The sequence below is a fragment of the Lottia gigantea genome (genome assembly GCF_000327385.1).
Source record: "Lottia gigantea unplaced genomic scaffold LOTGIsca_57, whole genome shotgun sequence".
Classification (NCBI taxonomy): Eukaryota; Metazoa; Mollusca; class Gastropoda; family Lottiidae; genus Lottia; species Lottia gigantea.
Window position 1 is genome coordinate 31,539 of NW_008709945.1, and position 24,277 is coordinate 55,815.

At 31.6% G+C, this 24,277-nt stretch overlaps 1 protein-coding gene across 1 annotated transcript; it reads right to left on the bottom strand.

Annotated features, from left to right (window-relative positions):
* Positions 1-23,387, bottom strand: LOTGIDRAFT_127378 (hypothetical protein; the record flags this gene model as incomplete). Its single annotated transcript, XM_009063299.1, has 15 exons — positions 1-177; positions 751-900; positions 1,235-1,423; positions 1,831-1,969; positions 2,337-2,491; positions 2,928-3,101; positions 3,413-3,534; positions 3,966-4,056; positions 4,338-4,471; positions 4,704-4,833; positions 5,208-5,290; positions 5,859-5,890; positions 6,153-6,306; positions 22,707-22,770; positions 23,037-23,387. 15 exons carry the CDS (start codon positions 23,385-23,387, stop codon positions 1-3), a joined length of 2,145 nt encoding a protein of 714 aa, XP_009061547.1.
* Between the last annotated feature and the right edge of the window lie 890 nt (positions 23,388-24,277).

Sequence of the window (24,277 nt, forward strand, 5' to 3'; positions counted from 1 at the left end):
TCAATGAGCCGGAGGTGGTGATTCCAGCTCTAATTTTCCATAATCTTCATTTATAAACGAGAAACCTTTGAATTCTTCTTGATTAATTGCACGTAGTTCTTCAGGTTCGACAGGGGTCAGAGTTGGTTCTTCTGATGTAAAATCTTTATCAAAGTTATTGGCATCTGTCTTTGATTTCTACAATAAGAATTAAATTAAGAGATGAAATAAGATAGGTCTTTATCAAAGCCATTTTCAAGAACAAGCGGGTAAAATATGAAAGCTATTTTCAAGAACAAGCAGGTAAAATATGAAAGCTATTTTCAAGAACAAGCGGGTAAAATATGAAAGCTATTTTCAAGAACAAGCGGGTAAAATATGAAAGCTATTTTCAAGAACAAGCAGGTAAAATATGAAAGCTATTTTCAAGAACAAGCGGTCAATTCAAATTTGTTAAAATATGCACTTTGTCTTTATGATGATCATGTAATAGTGAAAACATTAAGAAGGAGCAAGATGGACAAAAATTTCAAAGATGAGCCAAGATGGTAAAATTTCTAACATTGTGAATTTCAAACCAAGCATATCCCATTTTGAAAATTTGCAAATACAAATGCATGTTAAAAATTCTGTTATTCTGCATACAAAAAAAGCTTAAAAACTTAAAAATATTTAAAACTTCTTCTCACTTCTGTAACCATTTATTTCAGCAATTAATGATAATTCTGATGAGATTTTGTTTGATGTTTGATAGTATTTCTGATAACTTACAATTTTTGGTTTAAAAGGTGGTTTTACTTTACGCTGTTCTAATAACTCCCAATCTATCTTATCCTGGAAAAAGGGATGCAAACAAATCGCTTTCTCCAGTCCTTGTACTTTAACACAGCCTAAACGCTTTGATGGATTCTTTGTCATAAACTGTAAAAAGAATTTTGATAAATTAGAAATGGAATGGGTTAATTTTGTACAACAATACATAAATTCCCCAAGATAGTGTGGCAAAATTTTTTTTTGAGGAAACATTTTCTATGGTGCTATAATGCTTAGGTTGATAGAACTGATTTTTCAATCATGCTTAGGCAATGCAACTTGTATTTGGATGATGTCAATACATGTTTATCTGGTATGCCTAGTATTTAAACTATTGATACATGGCCACACAATACATCAAGCATATTATGGCACGCATACTGTGATGTATGGATTGACAAGCAATTAATATATACAATGTAATCATCTGCTCTCTACTCACTCCTTTGAGAATTGATACAGCTTCTTTACTCAACCATACAGGATATAATACATCGTCATGTAGAATAGATTCAAATAGATCATCTTCATTATCAGCTTCAAATGGTGGTTGACCAGCCATCATTTCATACATTAATACTCCTAGTGCCCACCAATCTACTGAAGCATCATACTCTAATTCTTGCAGAATCTGAAATGGGGAAAGGTCAAGAATAACACTCACATGTGAACAGACAAAATGGCTTCAAGTCCATTGGATAAACAACAAAACTGTCTAAAACTTTATAATCATACATGGGATTAATAATTACGAAGAAACATTAAATAAATACTCACAGAAACTACTCAGCTAAAAACTGACTATAACTTCATTATATAATTATGCTTTTCAAGAAAAACAACTTCACATTTTTGTTTTCATTTGAGGTGAAGAATATCAGTTTTCATAATATCAGATCGATAAATCACTTTAACAATTATATAGCAAATGTATGTCATCAGACAAACACTTAGTAAAGACTAATTCCTGATTATATGGCATTTTGGTAAAGGAATCAGCAGAAGAGATCTTTAAAATCCAAAATGTATGATATTTACCTCTGGTGCTATATAATCTGGTGTACCACAAAATGTCTGAGTTGTCTTGCCTTCAAACATTCCTTCTTTACACATACCAAAATCAGCTATTTTACAATGACCTTCTGCATCCAGTAATATATTATCTAGTTTCAGATCTCTGTAATGATTTAATAGAATAGTTACCTCCCTTTACTAGGTTAAATCAACTATTTTCACAACTTTATTTTCATTGAAGATTATTAATAGTAATGTAAGTAAAATGAAGGAAGTTTTTAAGATAACAACGTCTCTTTACCCTCTTCCAATTTTCAAAAGTGAACATTTCTATTAATGATCCCCTACAATTTCATTTGATTTCAAATAGAAATCTTCATTAAAATATGAAAAAATCCGAGCCTTTGAGAAAGCTTTGAGGTTATAGTGAGCACTGGCTACGATTTTAGAAAATAATGCCTTCTGTGCCATGTAAGTAACTTATTCCTTGTCAATCACTCTAGCCCCTAGTTTAGTTAAACCATACATACCTATATATAATTCCATGTCGATGAAGAAACATAAGTGCAAGCGTTACTTCAGCCGCATAGAATCTTGCTCTAGGTTCATCAAATTTGCGTGCTCTTTGAATTTGGAACATTAAATCACCTCCATTTACATATTCCATTACAAAAAATAATCGCTCCTGAAATATTAAACGTAAATAATTAGTAAAACACGCTTCTAGTGAAAAACTAATTGCTAGCGGTCATTATAGAGGCCGATTTAAATTGTTTGTTTTTTTCAATCAATGTATAGATTTTGTAATTTGTTCATTTCATGTATTGATAATTATTGCCTTTATAAAGTGGCAAGACAACATTATATCAGCATATTAATGCAAAACTTGCAAACATGATAAGGATGAGATTGCTGGCTATATCTGTCATATCAAATACATTTTGAATCACAAAATGTACCTAAAAGCTTGATTGATTAATAATTGGCATTAACCTTTTTCTTGAAGGTGTGGCCAAAAAATTTTCAAACTTCATCGCTAATAATAAAAAGCCATTAGGCAATTGTATCTACACATATCAAAACAGAGTTTTGAAAAATTTAAATCAGATTTAAGGACTTACCTCTGTTTGAAAGCAGGAATAAAGAGCTGTAAGAAAAGGATGTTTAGCTGACAATGCCAGAATTCTTTTTTCAGTCATTGTACATTCTACATCATCATCTTGTATTATCACATCTTTTTTTAACACTTTTATAGCATACACTTCTTCTGAACCTTTTCTTTCAGCTAACATTACCTATAGATCATATTAAACAGTTATATTAAACATGTTATATAGTATAAAATAAAGTTAAGTTCACCATTTATTTCTAAACCAGCTGTTCTGGTGAGGATTTCACAGTATGACATGGACAATATTTTCACATGTGACGACTAAAGTATTTATTGTTTTGCAAATTTGACCATAGGTTTCAAATATTTAAACACTAATGATGATGAATGTTTGAATATATCCATTTCTTTAAAACTTATACTTCCGAGTGTTAATTGGCACCATTTGGCTCAATTAAACTTAAACTGAGTCAATGTTCAAAACAATGTACCCACCTTGCCAAAACTGCCCTTGCCTAAAACTTTGATAAAGTGAAAGTCTGATAGTCTATGCTTTGGCTTGCTACGACCTCTTTCTGCTGAGGGACTCCTTGTCTGAGAACTATGCTGATCATTTGCTGCAATTACAAATATTGTAAAAATGTAATACAATGTTTTGAAATTAAAATGAAATGATTTGAGTTTGACGTTCTACTTTTCTGCACCTAATTAGGCTAATGAAGACTGCAATGACATACAGTGTGCAATGAGGGAAATTTTGCCAGGACATCAGCCTACTAATTTTCTATTCCCAACTGTCAAGGGATCTTAGATCTTCAAAGTTCTCCCATCCAAATGACTAGTGGCTTATTCCATGTCAGCTCCTCAGACCCACATCACTGACATGGGGAAACCAAGATGAAATATCCAAAGGTATTCTCTCAAACTATATCGGGATTGAATCTTTGGACATTCAGGTTAGCGAGCAATCGTCTAACTCACTGAATAACCACGGCTCTCCAAAGGCAAGATGTCTCAATATCGGCTTCTGCAAATAACTTGCATGTACAGTACTTACTTGGCAGCATAGGAATAGGTGATGATAATGATCTTTCATGTAAATTACAAGTATTTCTATTGGGTGATTCACTAATTGATGCCTGAAATATACATATATTGTTAAAAAGGAATGTCATTCAAGAATCCTTGCCCTAGAAGAAACAATTTCAAACATAAATTATGTATGAAAATCATCTTTAAGGAAATCTCGGCAAAGAAAAGAAATTGAAGAAATCTGGGGTTAAGATCATCTGAATGTTTGATTATAAAGTGGTAGCCTTACATTCAATTTTGTTGTTAATATGCCACATTTGCAACAATTGTGAGATTTTTTGCAAAATAGGCCAATGGGTTCTATTAAACAAGAGGAACTATTTCTTACCTTTTTGGGCCTCTTACTGAGCTTATCTCCCGAGATTCCCATAGACTGTAAAGCTTGGGCCATATCACGTAGGTTGATCCCACAATTATTAGGTACATTTTTTTGACATCTTTTATGTATATTCATTTTACACACTGAAAACAGAGAAGTCCTTTTAATACCTGAACCGATAACATTAAAAAAACCATGGACTTACATAAAACAAAAATAGGCCTACATTCAGAGTAATCACTGTTCATGTATTTACTTCCAACATAACTCCACTTTATAATAATAACTTCACCAAGGTAAAATATTAGGCTAAAAATGTCTTTAATGAAGAATATTATGATATTATTCATTTTATAAATTCAAGACACAACGTACCTTCACATTGTAAACCTTGTTTAATAATACCATATAATAAAGATCCACAATGATCACAAAAAGATGGGCGTTTATAATTGTGGCATTGAAAACGATGAGGAATATTAATATTAAATCGTGTTCCAACAGCCTGAAAATATAGCATGACATCATTACTATTGATAGATTAGAGATAAATCTCTTGGAAATGAAATGGCATAAATCTCTTAAAAGAAGTCTGTAAATTCAAGAATTGCTCCTTCTGCCTCCTAATATTACAAGTTATCAACTAAAAGGGCTTGATTTTCAGTATCATACAGAGTGAAATGACTGTTAAAATATATTTCAGCAAATATTGTCAATGATGTCATAACCTTGCTTCAGACACAAGCCTTTTGAATGTATTTCAAAATGCTATCAAGGACTTTTTTTTAAACAATTTGGAAGCACACTAATTCATAACCGAAGTTCAATTCAGTCTACAGGAGAAACTAAAGTACAAGAGATTAATATAGTGATTCATACCTCATCCGTACCACTTTCTCTAGACCCTGGACATTTTGTGACAACATGTTGATGACATCTTTTATGAACCACACAAGTACAAACTACAAAATATAACATAATGATCATAAATATTATGCAAATAGGAGTTCAAATGTAATTTTCAATCTATATTCTTCTATAAGTCTTGGATAACTACTCGAGCATAGAAGAGTGCATAGCCTACCCTTCAGACATGTACTTTTTGGCCTATAAGTTCAAATTTATCTGTGGATGAGAGAAGATGACCGTGGGGTTGTGTGGGTGTGGGCAGAGGTTTCCATTTCAAAATTTGATATTTAATTAAATGTCATTACTTGATGTGTATAATTTTTACACAAAATTCCTCTGACCCAATAGCAATAAGAAACCCTAGCCATGGTTTAACTTGTTAATTGGACACTGTGGAAAAGGTAGCAAGGAAGTATGTTTTGACTGTATTTCCTTGGCTAGTATAATTGTCTGTATGTATTGGCCAAGAAGGTCAAACTATAACATCAAGTAAAGTCCCCTAAAATGATGATGTTTGACCAGGCTCCTTATCAACTAACTGTCACTTGATGAATGTAGATTCTAGATTCTGTATATACCTTTATGAAAATAACAGAATTATCTGATTAAATTTGACCTTACCTTGACATTGGTAGCCTTGTTTAAACAGCCCCCTAAAATATATAACATCATAATCAGCATAATTTAATTGATGCTTGTCCATTTCCACGGTGGTTAAATTCAAAATTGGCTTCCAGTTTCCAGGGACATTAACCAGGAGATGGTATTGTGCACTGTGAAGTTTTGGGGGTTGTGATGAAGGTCAATTCTTTCCTTACAATGCAAAGTCTGACAGGAAAATAAAACTACAAAAATTGGAACAGTAGGGAAATTATTTCTTTATCAAATTATTAACTCATATTATACTCAACTTACCAAATAAAATCTTTACATAATGAGCAAAATGTTGGCTGCCGGAATAATGTGGCCATAAATTTGTGTCCATGTACTTGATGTACACGTCTTCGCATAGCCCCTCGCCTTCGTATCACAAGATCTTTCTCTTTAAACACTTTCTCTTTTGGTTGGTCTGAAATAACGAGAAGGTACACATCAGTTACTGTATTGCAAACTAAAAATTAAATGCCACGTAAAAAATTTATATCTGTAAGAAGTACAAAAATGCAGTCTGAATGGGATAGGGAACGAGTAAATCTTTATCATAATTTATCAGCGATATCCTTAACCTTCATTAAGTCACTATTGCTCACTTATTTTCAAAATGGGCAAATCACAAAAATATATCTAAAATTCCAATATGCATAGAGAAAAGTCTTCTTCTGCTACTTTCTTTCCAAATCATCTACACTTTGTTTCAAGCATCCAAAGACTATAATGAATAAGGATAAAACTGAACAACACTTTCAACATAATTCAATCAATAGCGGATGCAATTTTTTAAATTACTTTTTGCCCGTAATTATATGATTTATAGGTAGTTTTTAACCTTAAAACATATATCTGTACAATAATAAGCTTTCTGAAGTCAGAAAAATCACATTCAATGCACTGACAAGGGAGATTATAAAGTTGAATACCCACTAAATTGCTTAAAGTGTCAATAGAAGCTTATATCAAAGTTATTTATCACCAAAACTCTAGACTTGGGAAGAGGCAGGGGTATTCAACATCAAGATTAACATTTTTTGGACATCAAAATAGTCATTCGGCAATATCTGCATTAGCACTGGGAAAACATGGATACGCACATTTCAGACTACTATATACTATACTGATTTGTATGCTGAATAAAATTTACACCTGAGAACATAATTTGTACTTTTATCTTTTGTCAAAATATATAGAAAAATTTTTTGTGAAATTTATATGCAGGTTAAACAGACTGTGTCATACGCTTAAGTATTTTTAATATACAATACAATACCACCCCTTCCCCATTTGTTATGATCCACAAACAAAATATTTTGCATGTATTCATTTGTTCACATAAATTATATTTTTAACAGAAGTTTAATCTTATTTTAAAGAAAATGTCCCAGTTGGGTTAAGAAGACATATCCAGTTGGGTTAAAATTGTCTTGAACTGATTAAAGTGTGATTTGGATAAATATTGTCTTTATATAGTTAGCTAATATCTAACCACCTTATCATTGATTCAGACTCCAGATGTTACCTGATGTAGATAATTTCTGTTATAAAGTTCCTGAATTTTAATAAAAAAGAAGCGGGTGGAAGTTCAAGGATTGTCTATCACTATTCCTAATTCATTTGACACCATTCTGAAAGAGGTAACACTGATCTGGGATAGATTATAAAAATATATGGTTATTTTCATCAAAATGGGTCCAGGTTCTGTTAGTTTTAGAAATCTGCCAAAAGAAAAGTCATAAATATCCTAATCTTGTCCAAAACTGAACAAATAATTCCTGTTTTTGGTAAAAAAGACTATATTTGGCAAGGTTTTCTATTCTGGATGACTAGAAAGCGACGTTATATTTAGAGATTGAAGCAGTTTTTATCATTGGTCCATGTGATATAATAAACGTACGCCAATAGACATTTGTAAAAGAATGCAGCTACAGGCATGGTATTGATACAGTCACATGACATCATTGACTTGTATACAAGTTGTAAGAGTTTGACATCAATAGGCCTCAAGCTCTCCGTTAACATTCTCAGATAGCAAAATGCTCGGCACTGACATTCAATTTATGACGGCATTCACAATTATTGTGATTAAACAAGCAGAAATTTAAACACAACAACTTGAAGATGTAAACAATAATATTCATCATTATTCAAATGTTTTCCAATTGATTTGTTATTTGCACATTTTATGAACAGAAATAGAATATGTTTTGAAGTAATTATCCTTGATATAGCATTTCATTCCAGTTTTCTGGTTGATAAAGAAATGGCTGTAAACAAATATGTTATTTATTTCAATTTCCGATTTTAAACAATAAAATCAGAGTAATTGAGACATTATAGCCCTTTCATGGAGTATATTTTGTAATTTTATTTTAAATGTATGTACTTATTGACTCTTCCAAGTATACATGTAGGGCCCTGTTATATATTGGGAGTTTTAAATGTATGAGTAAACAACACTCAATAGTATCTAATGTTTAGCCCTAATATACAAACAAATTATGATCATGGTGCTGAATTGACATGTGTCATTGAACTAAGAATAGTCTCAGGATTACTACATTGAATCATGATAATGGACCAGGATGTAAGATAAGATTTGTTAAGTAACTAGGACAACACCCACCACCTACATATTGATGAATAGTAACTCTCAACCAATTGATATATTTATATACCGGGTGATCAAAACACCACCTATATACACCATGTGACAAATGTGAACACCCTTATAATGATGGGATCATATATCATACAAACAATAATATATATACACTGATGTTAAACGAAGAGGACATTCAAGATATGGGATTAAAAGGAATTGTCTCAGTTGGGTTATGAGGACGCCAAAGCTGTGTTAAGATGATTCAAGATGGCTTGGTTAAAAGGTTATCTCCAAGATGGGTTAGGGTTGGTCTTGGTCGATAATATTTGTGTGCTTGCACCTTTAAGAGCACTTGTCTCAGCATGGTTACAATGTCCCAGTTGTCTTAATGTCCCAATTGGGTTATGAGATCATTTCCAATATACCATTTGGTTAAGACAACGTCTCAGTTTGTTTAAGAAGACTTCTTCCAGTTGGGTTTAAGAAAACCTGTCCCAATTGGGTTTGGGTTTAAGAAGATCTGACCCAATTGGGTTTAAGAAGACCTGTCCCAATTGGGTTTAAGAAGATCTGACCCAATTGGGTTAAAGAAGACCTGTCCCAATTGGGTTTAAGAAGACATGTTCCAGTTTGGGTCAAGAGGATGTCCCAGTTGGGTTAAGAGGACTTGTCCCAGTAGGGTTAAAAGGACCTGTCCCAGTTTGGTTAAGAGGACCTGTCCCAGTTTTTCCCAGTTTGGTTAAGAGGACCTGTTCCAGTTTGGTTAAGAGGACATCCCAGTTTGGTTAAGAGGCACCTCATTTGAGTTAAAAGGACTAAACCAATACTTTGGGGTTGAGAGGACTAGACAATCCCAGTTGGTTTAACATGATACATCCCAGATGGTTCAAGAGGACAGTTGAAAATAATCCTACATGGAATTCAACAAGTACTAATATACCATGTACAGGAACCACAATATGCACGACGTAGATCTCGACAAACCACTACATCGATATTTCATCTAAATCGCTTTACGATTGCTCTGAGCACTATTTTAACAGTGAAAGTATTTTATCATTGAAACTTAAATCTAATGTTAAATCTATGAAGGAAATATTCCAGATTTGATTGAAATAAAATGTAAGTGCATGTAAATCACCTTCATGTGTAAAAGAAAATATTTTCTATGTGTCATATAAAAATTTTGCCACCCCTTCAAAAAACAGCATTTGATTTTCAACCCTTGTATACTTCGTTTGATTGTGAAATAGGGTTTATATAATAAATCCTGGTTACCTTTCCCAGTCACGGAAGTTTTCTTATCAATCTTTACTCTTGAATAGCTTATTTTCATTGGTTGAATAGTTTAATAATAATACATTCCATGTTTTGCACTAAATGAGAAAAGAATCTAAATTTGTATTGAAGGTATTGTATGAAGGAGTCAGTTATTGATATGTAAATATCATTCATTTTCTAATAGGTGGACTTAAACAAATACCCTCCTACTACCACTCACTGTATTGCATGATGTATGTCAGAATTGAATGGCAAATGACTTCATTTAGGTGGTTGCCCAAATATTTCCCACCTTCAGTCATGGTATTACTTCCTATTATTATGCAATTTTTGTAGCCAATACAAATCATGAAGTCAATTCTCCGAAAAACAGTCAAAAAATTCCCCTCTTTTGTTACTTAATATCCTTAATTTGCATTAATATATTTTTTACAGGTATTCTTGCACATTAATATATTTGTACAGGTATTCTTGCACATTAATATATTTTTTTACAAGTATTCTTGCACATTAATATATTTTTTACGAGTATTCTTGCACATTAATATATTTGTACAGGTATTCTTGCAAGTTAATATATTTGTACAAGTATTCTTGCACATTAATATATTTTTTTACAGGTATTCTTGCACGTTAATATATTTGTACAGTATTCTTGCACATTAATATATTTCTTACATATTTCTTACAGGTATTCTTGCACATTAATATATTTTTTTACGGGTATTCTTGGACATTAATATATTTGTTCAGGTATTCTTGCAAGTTAATATATTTGTACAAGTATTCTTGCACATTAATATATTTTTTTACAGGTATTCTTGCACGTTAATATATTTGTACAGTATTCTTGCACATTAATATATTTCTTACATATTTCTTACAGGTATTCTTGCACATTAATATATATTTTTACGGGTATTCTTGCACATTAATAGATTTCTTACAGATCAATATATTTCTTACAGGTATTCTTGAGAATTTTTATATATATAAGTATAAAACTATATTTATACAAAGACAGTCATCTGAATATCCTGTAAATACATTCAAATTGAAAATGAAATGAAATGAATGGAGATATACATCCTACTTTTGATTACATTGCTGACTTTAGATAATAACTTTAAATCTTCCTTAAAAACTTTCCCCGCCCTAATAAGATGTGTTACTATAAATGATTACATTTAAATGAAGGACATGAATGAATGCAAATAAAATATTTGATCACACCCCTCAGCATACTCCTGTAAGAGATTTGGTGGGCAAGACATTGAATGACTGGTATTCAAGTATGCATCACAACCTGATAGACTTTGAAGAATTGTTTGTGTCATAAAAATAACAAAATTAATACATAAACGATGCTGACTTTTCAAAAGAGTTGCTCAGTTTGATAAACGTTTTTGTGAATTTGAATAAGGCATCAAAAAATGGTAAAAAGAACACTCGATACAGTATTAAGTATTATAGATTTGAAATTAAACTCAAGAGCTGAAAGTGATTATATAGTCAGTGTTGATAATGTTCTGACCAATACAGTAATTTTAATCAAAACATATCTATTAAATATTTCTGCATTTCCAAATATATGTCAGTTTTTAAAAAGCTTAAGAAAGATCTTTTCAATTCTATCAACTTTAAGAAGTTTTTTTCTTCTTTGGTGGACTCCAATGCATAAATAATACTTACATTAAATTAATGTTAAGATAAAAAAAAAAATCCAAAAAAACAATTATTCCACACAACCTCTCTAGGATATTTTTCACTTTAGAAACCTTGAAGTAAGACCAAGATACTAAAAATATTTTAATTTTAACTTGAGAAGCTGGTAAAACATAATAATATATCTCTCTTAATGAGATACCAATGAAGAAAAAGAAATGTCAAAGTTTTATAAACAATATACTCATTAATTATATCATTAGTATCTATCGTAATTCTTTCTGCAGGCTACATTTTAATACAAGGAGCAGCTCCTGATAGATATGTTTATCAATACATTTTGGAATTTTGTGACATAACTTAATTGCAGGGCGTTCATTTTTTACAAGGACCTATTTAAATTTTCTTCTTTATCAAAGAAAATCAGAGTGTTCTGACAATATAATTTTTGAAGGAATTATGCGCCTTTCAGTCATTTCAAGTACTTCTGAAGACTATTTACATATATATATGCAAGACCCGAATCAACCTTGGAAAATGGCAAATCTGTCCCTTTAATAAAGAGAGTATTGATGATAATAATAAATATCAAGGTTGACCTATTATTTTTATAGTAATTCAATTATCATTATACCATTTGTTTATTTGTTATATAATTTTATATACAAGGCTTGTTCTTCTAGAAATATCATCTATTGTTTTCTCGAATTTATGTTGAATTTTCCAATCAAGAAGAATTTTATCAAGAAAATGTACATGTTTTTTGATAACCATAAGCACTCAAAAATGTATTAGCTTTAAAACCTTAAAGGTAAATATGAAATTCACAGGATACCAATTGAAAATATTTTAAATTTAGCTTAATTAAAATGAATCAAATTCACGCCATAATAGTTATCTAATAGTACAACTAAGCAACAACATTAAGACAGTCTTCTGCAATTTGTAATCAATTCTTTAAATCCACTTCAATACGACAACATTCCTGTTGAAAAACCTAAGTTTGTAGCACCAAATTGACTACTAGTAAGGTCAAACCTTCAATTGAATTCAAATCATTCCAAGAATGTTCGTAAAATATGTAGGTCTACATTTTTAGACATGATCTGTCAAAATTGAACATACTGACGTATCTGGATAATACCAAAAGACATTAAATAACTTATCAATATACTGATCATAATCTAATATTGTAAAACAATAAGAATGTTCACTCCACTATACACCCACTATTCAAATTCCACTCATTCTTAAACTTCCTCATATTCTTCAAATTTCACCCCATTGGCCTACATCCCAGCAGTACACGGTTATTCAAATATATAATGCGGTAATTTCTTAATTTCTTTCTTGCCAAAATGTTTTGAGATCAGAAGAGTTTCCATTTATTATAATCCCAGATTCATACTGAAATAATACAGTTTGGAATATAATGCAGATACCTTTTTCGGATTTAAATTCCCAAAACCCTACAGAGTTAGGAAAGAAGCTCTGAAATCTATAGAAATAGATAAGTAAAGATAAAACATGGAATTTATTCAAATTTGAATGTTATTAAAATGCGAGTATGTGCAGATTAACTTGGTATATTTTAAAATATCAGAGTTAAAACTGAATGATATAGTGAAAATTTTATGAAATTCATACTTTTTTAACAATGTCTGTTAGCAAAAAAAGGTTATAAAACAAGGAATGCTCCATCTTTGCAGCTTAATTTAAAACCAAAGAATGATTTTGCAATGTTTACGAAAATTGATATATCTGTTTACATGATTTTTTGAACAATTCTATTAACTTCTCCTATAATTTAAATTCACTTTATTACTTATCAGCTTTAAGCATTAAATATGCAAAATATGTCAAGCTAATAATGCTCTAACCCATTTATTGTAGTCTTCATAGACTAAACTGAAATACTACTAAGTACACTATTATATGATGCTGGAGGGATGGTTACCCACCCCCTCATATCTGAGCAAGCCAAATTAATTATAGACAGGATTCCTTTATCAATTTATAGATTAAAAAGCCTCCACAACTTACATCACCAGCAGATATTAGTAACCTGAGAAATCGGTCATCTTTCATCTAAATTATTATTGCTTATTATGTCCAGTCACAATCAGTCAATGAAATATTTATAAATGTACTGTTAGACGACAGTATCTTGAATATTTCCTTCAGTTTCAGTTGCTGCTTTTCTATTGTTGGAAAATAAGTTCACAATCAGACACATTTATGCAAATTTAGTGTTTTTTTTTACTAATTTACTATGATGGTTTACCTAATGAATGTTTTGTAGGGAAAATTGTGAAAAGAGCAAAACACCATGTACCTCCAACAAAATTTTTCAGAAACTTTATGAGACGCTTTGAGAAGAAATGGTTTTCATTACAAGATATTGTTAATCACATCAATTTTCTCTGTTCCCCACTGAGAAAAAGGTCCTAATAAATGAGAGTAGCCATTACAAGGATTCTATCAAGAAAAATATCAATATAATTGAGAGTGAATAATTGGTTTCTATTGCGTTTTAGAGTGATGCAACACCATAATGATTATTACTCATTCAGGATGATTATACCAAGCTAAAAAATAATAGATTTTAACTGCCTTACACACTTCATTATTCTACGTTTAACCTGTTATATTATTCTTTATATTCAAAAATTGGCATGCAATATTTGATATTTTCTTTTGAGTATTTTAACTGTTTGATGGGTAAAATGAAAGATTTTTTTTTGGTATTTTTTTTTTTGTCCTTACAATGACTGTTTATTACCAAATGACTGTAGGTTACCATTATCGAATACAATTTTTAAATTAACAGCAAGGATATACATAATGCTGATACATTGAAATGTGACATACCACAATACATATTGACAGTAGAGCTGGTTAAAAAAACATCGCATTAATCGATTATCATCGCTACAAATTTATACTTTTTGATTTTCGATTATCAAATTTCAAAATTGATTATACATCAGATACATTTTCTCCAGTGTAACTCTTAACAAGTAGCCTAGTAATCTCTTCCACATAACTTACAATAAACTATCACAGACAGATCACAGCAACAATATACTTCTATGACACAAAAATAACCCAAGAAATTAAGAATTTTGGCCTGTTTTTTAATTTAGTATTTACAGGGTTTCTCAATTAAAATATTTTGATTATTAATCTGACTATTGATCGATAGTCTGCCATAGATAATCAATCTCAATTTGGTAATCGCTACCCAGCCCTTATTCACAGTACATATTCATTACTGAATAAATTTGTCTTGACTACTTGTTGCTTGCAGTGCAGATATAGTCTTTTTTGAGTAAAGCTATTATTCCCAACTTTTGTATTGCCTCATTTGACTGAAAAATGCATTAACATTCAAAAAATTAACTTATATAACAATTCTTTATTCACAAAAAATAAACTGCATAAAACACCTAATATAATAGCTTTTAAAATTTTTCTTACAAGCCCCAACACCCTTGAAAAATAATTTAATATCTTATTATAACTAAAGTTTTTAAAATTATTTTTCACTCATGACCTAACAAACCCCTATGATTATTGTAAAACCCTATTTAACATAACAATAAACTTTCAATATCTATATTTAGACCCTAATATCATGATTTTCTATTTTTACTTCTTGGATACACCCAAAATTTGAATACGAGGATATTATTTTATGGATCATATGAATGCTTCTTAACATAACACTTTTCAACCAATTAACTATGAGGACAATTGATAACATAGTTTTAGATGAGGGGTTGATATAAATTAAGTACACAGTTTCAGAATATAAAGTCATGTGTACTCTCTTAAAAAGGATGACACCAAATCCAGGATTACTAGTAATCATAATTTTCAATCTAAACATTAAGCATAATTTTGAAATAGAGGAGAACCAAATCATCATTGGAAATATTTTTATATTCTACAAGGATGATAGCTTAGGTTCCACAGGCATCGGTTTCTATCAATGGTCAACCCTCTCTATAATAGTATATTTGTGATGCATATGTGTTAGGTTCACGGTTTAGGATCCTTTGATTTCCTTAAAGGGCCAGGCGTGCCATTTTGGGGGGTTGATTTGAGTCTTGAATATATGTAAATAGTCTTCAGTAGTACTAGAAATGTTCGAAAATCGCATAATTCATTTAAAAATATTTCAAACTAGAAATTTTACTCATTATTTCTATAATGGTTTTTCTATATATTACAGACTAACTTTCAAACAGGGATAATTCTGGACGCACTATTACTGATTGGCTTAGCTAAAAAAAATTCTGTTTCGGAGAGTAAAATATGATTGGTTAAAAAGAATGGCGGACCTGTTCTTTTAAGGATTCATGTGAGAGAAGAAGGAAAAGGAAAATTATCATTACAGATTCACTGGAATTAGAATAAACTTGTTCAAGGTCACCAGACCTTCCAAATAAAACCAATTTGAAACAGAGACCCCTATCTGAAAACAAACTTATATCATAAGATTCCAACCAACTGAAATACAAAGTCTATTCTCAATGTAAGCTTGCACATATTTGATAAAAATTCTGTTAATAATTCTTCTGGCATTTCCGGGGTCATCTGTGAGATTTAATCCCTAGTGGAACCGGCGAGGTGATCCTTGAATGTGTGACCTCAGCATTAACAATTCTGTTTACAATAATTCTTCTATTTTTCAATCATGAACAGAGGATTCAAATTGCTTCAATGAAAGGAAAATTTCCTTCTTTGTTGTCATATAAATTCCCATTATTGGAATTTTTTTTGGTTTAAAAACTTTCCATCATCATGTTTATCAAATAATTTGATCTAAAGTATGACTGAAGAATCATAATAGAATTAAAATGTAAAAAATGTGGTATTAATTTGATTGAATATTTTGATGTAATTTAGAGCTAATTATAGTATAAAGTCTGATGTATAGTTATTTTAGTAATAATCTATACATTTATATGAATGTCACAACCAATTTCTATCAATATGAAGGTTATTCACCTGTTTTATTATTAGACCATTAAATCTTTCATGAAAATAAAAACAACATCTAATAAAACATTTTTCTAAGGTCAGACAATTCAATCTGTTTATGCCTTTGAAAACTGGAATAGGATGTGACACAATTTTTTGAAAAAAACATTGATGTTTTTTTCTGTTTTTTTTTCTTGAGGTCAAGTCAACCTTTTCAGATCACAAGCAAAATATAATGGAAGAAAAAGACCAGAATTTTCATGGGAACAAGAGTAACATTTCTGAGTATTGACTACTATCAGATTTCTGTCCTTATAAAGCATTAGAGCCTTTGTAGGTTTGGGGTACATCAGGATAAACACTGGGCAATCCAGGTACAGATTACTTCAAAACTTTCAAGCAAACTCCAAAAATTTTTCCAGCATTTATAATGGTGATATCCTTAAGTTCTAAAAGAGTAAACCATGAAATAACAACCAGAATCAGATGAATTGAAAATGAATGAATGGAGAAGTACATTTCTGCACCTGATTGGGCTAATGAAGATGGTAATTTCAGATGAGAGTGACCTTAAAAGACACCAAACATGAAAGGAATTACTGTGCAAAACACCATTGCCTGATGAAGTAACATGAAAGAAACACGGAAATGTTGAGAAAAAAAAAGAAAATTGATGGAATAACCTTGGAAAAAACTGACACTTTGATCAGAATAAAATTGAAAAACTAAGACATTTGATGAAATAAACCTTGAAACCCCTATCTCTGACAGGAATAACCTTGAAAAAAGACCAGAAATACGAGTAACAACCTATAAAATAGATAGGTATAACCTATAAGAAACAGACACCTATAAAGAACAATTGTAGCCTGAAAAGTGACGTCTAGCAGAATGTGAACGGAACGGGCCGACTGCTGGGGTGATTACAATATACGACCACATTATAATGTGGGCTTATTAAAACCCAATCTTTGATAAGAATAATCTAAGTAAAAACACAAGAAACTTGATGTCAATAACTTGTAAAACCCCAATATTTGACAGTACTAACTTTTGAAAACCCCATCTTTAATCAGAGTAACCTCAGAAAAAAATAAACACTAGAAACCTGATGACAATAACCTTGGCAATAAAAAACTGGTAACCCTGAAAAAACACAGAATCTTAAAAACAACAAATCTGACAGGAATAAAAAAATTAATGGGAAAATCCTTGAAAAAAACAGAAACTAGCTAGGAGTGACCTTGAAAAACCTATGACCTGATTGGAATAATTTTGAAAAAAAAAACTTAATATGGTTGGGCTTGAAAAAAACTTGAAACAATTTTTAAACAGATTTCTAAACCAGATTTCAGGCATGAAAGTGAGATAAAATTTGTAATGATTTATAATGATAAAAATGTAAACAATAAAATTAACCTAAATATTCCTCAATATCAATATTGTTCAAGGCCGACCATGAACACTGGTTATGCTTGATCAAGCATTTGGTTAAAAAAAAAAACGTTTCATATACAATGACATTAAATCAAACATTTTACATCACATTTATAACTTTATTCGGGGAGGCCAAATATCTTATAAAATAGCTTAACAATGGTTTGTATAACCCCTACTTCAAGGCCATAGTTTGCTATAGTCTTGAATATATGATGGAAGAGTCTCAAGAAAAGACATGTCATCATTTAAACTTTCAAACTCGTATAATTCTGGACACAAGGATTTGAAAGTTCAAATTTTGACGATGAGTGGTTAACTAGTCTGTTTCTGAGACTAATGTACGATTGGTCAAATGAATGGCAAGCATGATAACAATTATTTGTAATTCAGTTTTCTTTCTGAAAGGATTAAGGATTAGGTGATTTTCATATAGTTCTAGTACTTTGAAGACTATATACATATGTCTTGCTGCACTGTAAATGTTCATCAATTCTGGTACACAGTTTGTAATTTTTAGTGTGAAGCAGTTTGTGGTCACCGGCTTGCAAGAAAGGAGACAGTACTGATTGGACTTTTAGATTTTCAGTAAAATAATTTAAAATGACCCAGATGACCTAATTTGTGAAGCTCATTTAATTCTGCCCTGGGGAAAATACCTTTTTATCCATCTATCAACTTCTCTCTTTTATATCATTTGGACAGTTTTAATGACTTTAAAGGTATATTGTCCTCTGATCATGGCCTTAACAGCTGATCTACTGAGAAATATTATAGACTGTATCTTGCACTGCAACACATTCGACACCTGAACTATCCAATACAGTAAAATTGACAGTGAAAGTCTTTATCTTGTCAGCATTTAAAATCAACTTATGCTCATCCATATCTTGCCCTTGGTTTGCTTTTGCATCTAACTGAACACAATATTTGCTTATCTTATGGCATCAATAATATCTGCAAATGAATATTAATCTTGACAGTGACACTGCAAGTGACAACAATCTAATTCCACAAAACCTGAAGTCAAAATTTTGATTCTGAAAAGTGATTGTATAACTGAATCAGAAATGAAAATGAAATGAATGGAGTTTTACGTCCTACTCTTCTGCACCTTGTGGGCTAATAAAGACGGGCAACGCCATGCAGGTTGCCATGAGGGAAATTTTGCCAGGACAGCGGCATTAGCCTGCTCTTTTTCGATTTCCAACTGTCGAGGGATCTTTAACGTGCATAGCCTGTAGCACACGAGGCCTCGGTTTATTGTCCCATCCGAACGACTAGACGCTTTTTCCATGTCAGCCCTTCTTACCTGCATCACTGACAGGGGGAAACCGGGTTGAAAAATCCGAAAGTATTATCTCGACTTATACCGGGATTGAACCCTGGACCTTCAGGTTAGCGAGCAAGCGTCTAACTCACTGAGCCACCGCGGCTCCATAACTGAATCAGAGCTGATGAAGGAAATATTTAGAGACCAATAACCCTCTTATAAACATATCTTTGATTTCAACACTAGCATTGTGCTTTTAAGTATGCTCTGGTTTGAAAAATTATCAATAATACCTTAAAAAAGTCAACAAAAACATTGTTAACATTCAAAGGTCTACATATTTCATTTTTCTTGGTCAGTCTTGGCATGGTGCCAAGTTCCCCACCTTGGGTCCCAAAAAAATTAAAAATTTATTCTACTTTCAGTGCCAAAATGTAAATGTATTCACCGCCTTCACTGATTAGAAAATTTTCCAGCAAGAGACCCCCAATGACCTCCCACCATGACTGGTGCCCTCAGAAATCCGAAAGGGGAGCCTTGACAATAAAATTTGGCTATGCCACAGGTCCTGGTTGTATATATATATGCATCATATGGTTCAATGATCTTTACCACTAAAATTGAATGTTAGATTTTTTACTCATATTACATTATTCCTTTGTTTGATTTAACCGCTCTACTTATCAACATAAGATGTGCTCTTGTTAACTGATACATGGTCTATTACACACTTTGCATTCACTCCCTATCTTGAACTTGTTATTACATAGGATCTAAAACAATGCTTTAGTAATCCTTGAAATAGCAGTGTAATCTGCACCTTAATTAACACCTTTCAATACAAAACTTTAGTTGGTAACTAGTGAGGTTGAGTAACAGTCTGATGGGGGTAGCAATGAACAATCCAAGGAGTACCTTGTACCTTTAGGAAAAATTAAATATAAGCATTTTACGATTATTTGATACAGTTCAGCCATCTCTATCTACAATGCTAAAAAATAATTACCCTATTTACTTTTTTTATGATGTGTGACCGACTTACAGGTACCATAGATTTCCAAAAAATAGCAAAGGTAAGAGTCCAAGAGGATAAAAACCTGGGGTGTAGACACTATGAACAATAAGCATTGGATAAAGACATACAAATCGACAAAAAGTATTGACAGCCAATGTCAGACTCTTTGCGTTAGTCTGGACATAAGCCTTTTTGAATCAGTTGCACATGAAGAAAGTCTAACTTTGCCTTATCACACGGAAAATCCTAACAAATTAAGATAAATAAAACGGATAAATTTGAAAGTAATCTATAAGTAAAATTAAATGTTTATATTAGTAGAAAGGAATTTCACTAATTGCCATCAACATTCTTCTACTTTCATAAATTCCTTCTCACTTAATATCACTAGCCAACACTGAAATCAAAACTTTTTAGAAAGAGAGTTTTGAAAGATGCTAAATATTGCATAAAAGTCTCAGAAATGGATAAATGTGTATCAATATGGGGCCCACTCATAGCAGAAAATGGTTGCATTGCTTGGGATTGCAAGCTAGAAGGGCTGAGCAGATAATATGTGAAATTGTCAATGAATTATTTCTACTACTCTCAATTTCGTCATTTGTCATTTCCCAAGGAGTTTTCGAAGTTGTCAAGTCGCAAAACATTAACCTCCATAAGTCCCCTTTTTTGCATTATATCACCCAAGTCTTCATTCATCAAAAAAAACCATGTAGGCAATGAATACACGAGATAAAACATGAAGATAGCTTGCCAGGCAAGGTAATGTTTGCCCAGTGGCAGCTTTGATTTTGAATAAAGATATTTAGCAGTACAGTAACAATCAGCTGTATGAAATATTCAACCTTCAGTCATACACTTCTTTTGAACTTTTTAAGGTAGTATTGAACAATTTTACCAAGTTTTGTCAAAATCCAGCAAGATTTACTGTTTACGCATACATACTAAATATATTTCAATTCTTCTTATTTTCAATAGGGTTCATCATTAGTGATTACAAACACTCACACCAAGTTTCGTCAAAATCTGGCAAGAATTGTGCCTTCTAGAATGTTTACAAGCTAAAAATTGAAGAATTTTCAAGAACAAGAGCAATAACTCATACTAAATATTTTTTATTTTTCTGATTTTCAATAAGGTTCATACTTGGGTGAATACAAACACTTACACCAAGTTTTGTCAAAATCTGTCAAGAATTGTGTCTTCTGGAGTGTTTACAAGCAATTGTGGACAGACTGACAGACCTACAGGCTGACAGATGGACATGGTTGACGCCAATATACACCCTCCATTTCATGTGGGCATATCAAAATTACTCAATTCCATCACATTTTCAATTTTATTTCTAGCCTTTGGAGAATGATTTAGAAAACTGGGACTGCCCTTTATTTAAGGATGTGCAAATATATATTCAAAAGAAAGGCGTTTGTGTTGCATAATATAACATAGCATTATATATATGTATACATAAATCAAACTTTTAGGTTGATCTCATCACTTAAAATTGTCACTTATTCCATTCATGAATGAAATAGGTAAAGGCAACTAATTTGAAATTTACTTTAGATATGTGTAGTATAGGTTTGTAAAAAGTTCTTCCAGGGCATTATTGGTCATATACCATAATAGTACATGAAAACTTACTTCATATATACATACAGTACAATCTAAATAACAATATATTGTCACTGTTAAAATATTGCTCAATACAGTTGTAAAGCAATATATCCCCCCACCCCCAATTCCTTAATAATCAATCTGTTCTTTCTTACAGATAAAGATACTAAATATGGAATGACCCAGTATTATTGAGATATATGCTACAATGTATCAATCAATGTATTACAATATACCAATTGAGAAAATATTGACAATAAAACCCCTTTCTCAGTTCTTCACCATTTTTATTTACTCTTTATTCTTAATTACTAGGAAGTAAACCCCCTTTATGATGTTATAATTACAAAATTATTACATTTATATTTTTCATTTCAAATCTGAACCTATAAATCATACAGGTAAAGGAATCCATGCTATTCTCCTATCTCTTATTCTCTTTAGAAAATTAGGCTATGAACCTTATTATGATTAGTGTATAAGAATACATTGGTTCTATGAGCCATATGACGAGAATACTCGTGACCTACATATTCCTTCTACCATCTTACGGCACCGTTAGTTATAAAATAGGTCACATCATATATTGTATGTATGTTGTGTTTGTTAGTGTGCATTCTGAATAAAACACCTGCCTGGGTGCTCTCACTAGTGAAATGTTGCAATGCGTGTACATTTTCCTCTGGTATCAATACCAAATCGCAATCCTTACTCATTAACATAAATAGGCTGTATCACAACCTTACATTCACGACGTCATACTCGCTTAGTATTGTTCATTAGGGCCATTTTTATTACCCTTTTATTGGCATATTGATCAGAAACGAAGGTTATAATTACTCTTGGGGTGCTAATTAATGATTAGTAGTTCAAGGGAGATATACACTCGTAGCAAAGGGACAAGTATATGTTAATGATATTGTGCTCATAGCTTACCGTCCGAGAAAGATCCATTCAGTTCAACTATAATCCGCACTTTTCCAGCGGGTTCCAAGTCAACCTGTTCAAAATAAAGAAGATATATCATAGTAAATTCATTAATTAACAAAATTTGATCATTTGTTTCGTTCCCCGGTTAATATTCTCGTGATCTATTAATATTTATGAAGAGGAGAAATAAAATGAAATAATAATATGAGACCGTATCAATGAATCGGCTCACATCTCTCGTCATAACGGGACTGATTATACATCTATAATCCACTTAAACCAATCTTTTAATCAACATAAACATTCATTATTGTTTTTATAACCTAAATTACTTACCCACATTTCCGAAGAGTGTTTTAATTCGTCAAACGGCACCGATACATTAGCCACAAATTCGTCCGGGGGAATGGCTGCGTCATGAAAGACGGTTATTCCAAGATTTTGGCCATTGTGTATTTCAGTTATTATATCCTCCTTCCACCTCGGAGACAAAGTTCGGGGTTTAGAAGTCGTTCTGGCCACATAAACTTCATCAATATCGATGGAAATATAAGGATCTATCGGCTGGACCGCTTTATTCGGGCCCATTTGATGGCGGGTAGCGAAGTCGGTAGGTCTAAGATCCACCGCTTCGCAAACCCTGATCTTTATAGAGCCATTAAAATAGACCATTTTGCTTCTATCCATTTGTAAACCCCCTAGTGGGGATGCTAACCATCCACTCGCACAATAAAAATCCGTTTCGATGTCATCTAAATCCGTAAAAAATCACAATATCTAGAAATCCACAACTATCTACCATGAAAAATATTACGGAAGTTGTAATGAGAAATCTGCAGCAGACCCGTGTAGGAAATGCAATGAACTCTACGCATGCGCAGAAATCAGTCTGTGACCCTTGACCCTTCGATTAAGTCAAACTAGGAATTTTGTAAAACGTATATTTTGTGATGTAACTATTAATTTACGATTTAATTTGATTTATTCTGTCATTGAAGTCATCTGACTAAGTATGAGGCATATGTTAGACCTTTTCTGAGAATTCTGTATGATAATATATTCTATAAATACCACCTTACATACAATATTATAATGTTCTGTCAATAAAAAATAACCCGTATATAGCGACCAATACAAAGCCAAACATTTTCATTTCATTAATTATTGCTTAATAACTTTTCTCGAATTATTTCAAGAATTAAAAAAAAATTCAGTAATAGTCCTTAGATAGTCTCTTTAACTTATAATTTTCAACATTGTAATACATAGTAAGAAAAATGTCAAGATGAAGGTATATAAAATTGGATCGCCAATGAACTAACATTATAAACTGTACGTTATTGATAATATTGCCCTGCTTGCGTTACGCGAAAGAGATTTCTAAGGTTATAGAAATTGTAAATCTAATTAAAGAAGCATTTATGTCTAAGATAAATACGTTTTTCACAGCTATTATTTTTTTACATTCGCTTAAAATTTGTCATTGTAACATAATCATTTATAATCATTTTACTTTCTTTTAAATAGGGACCACATGCATTTCCATAGGAAATTATAGTGGAAAAATGATAAAGGAA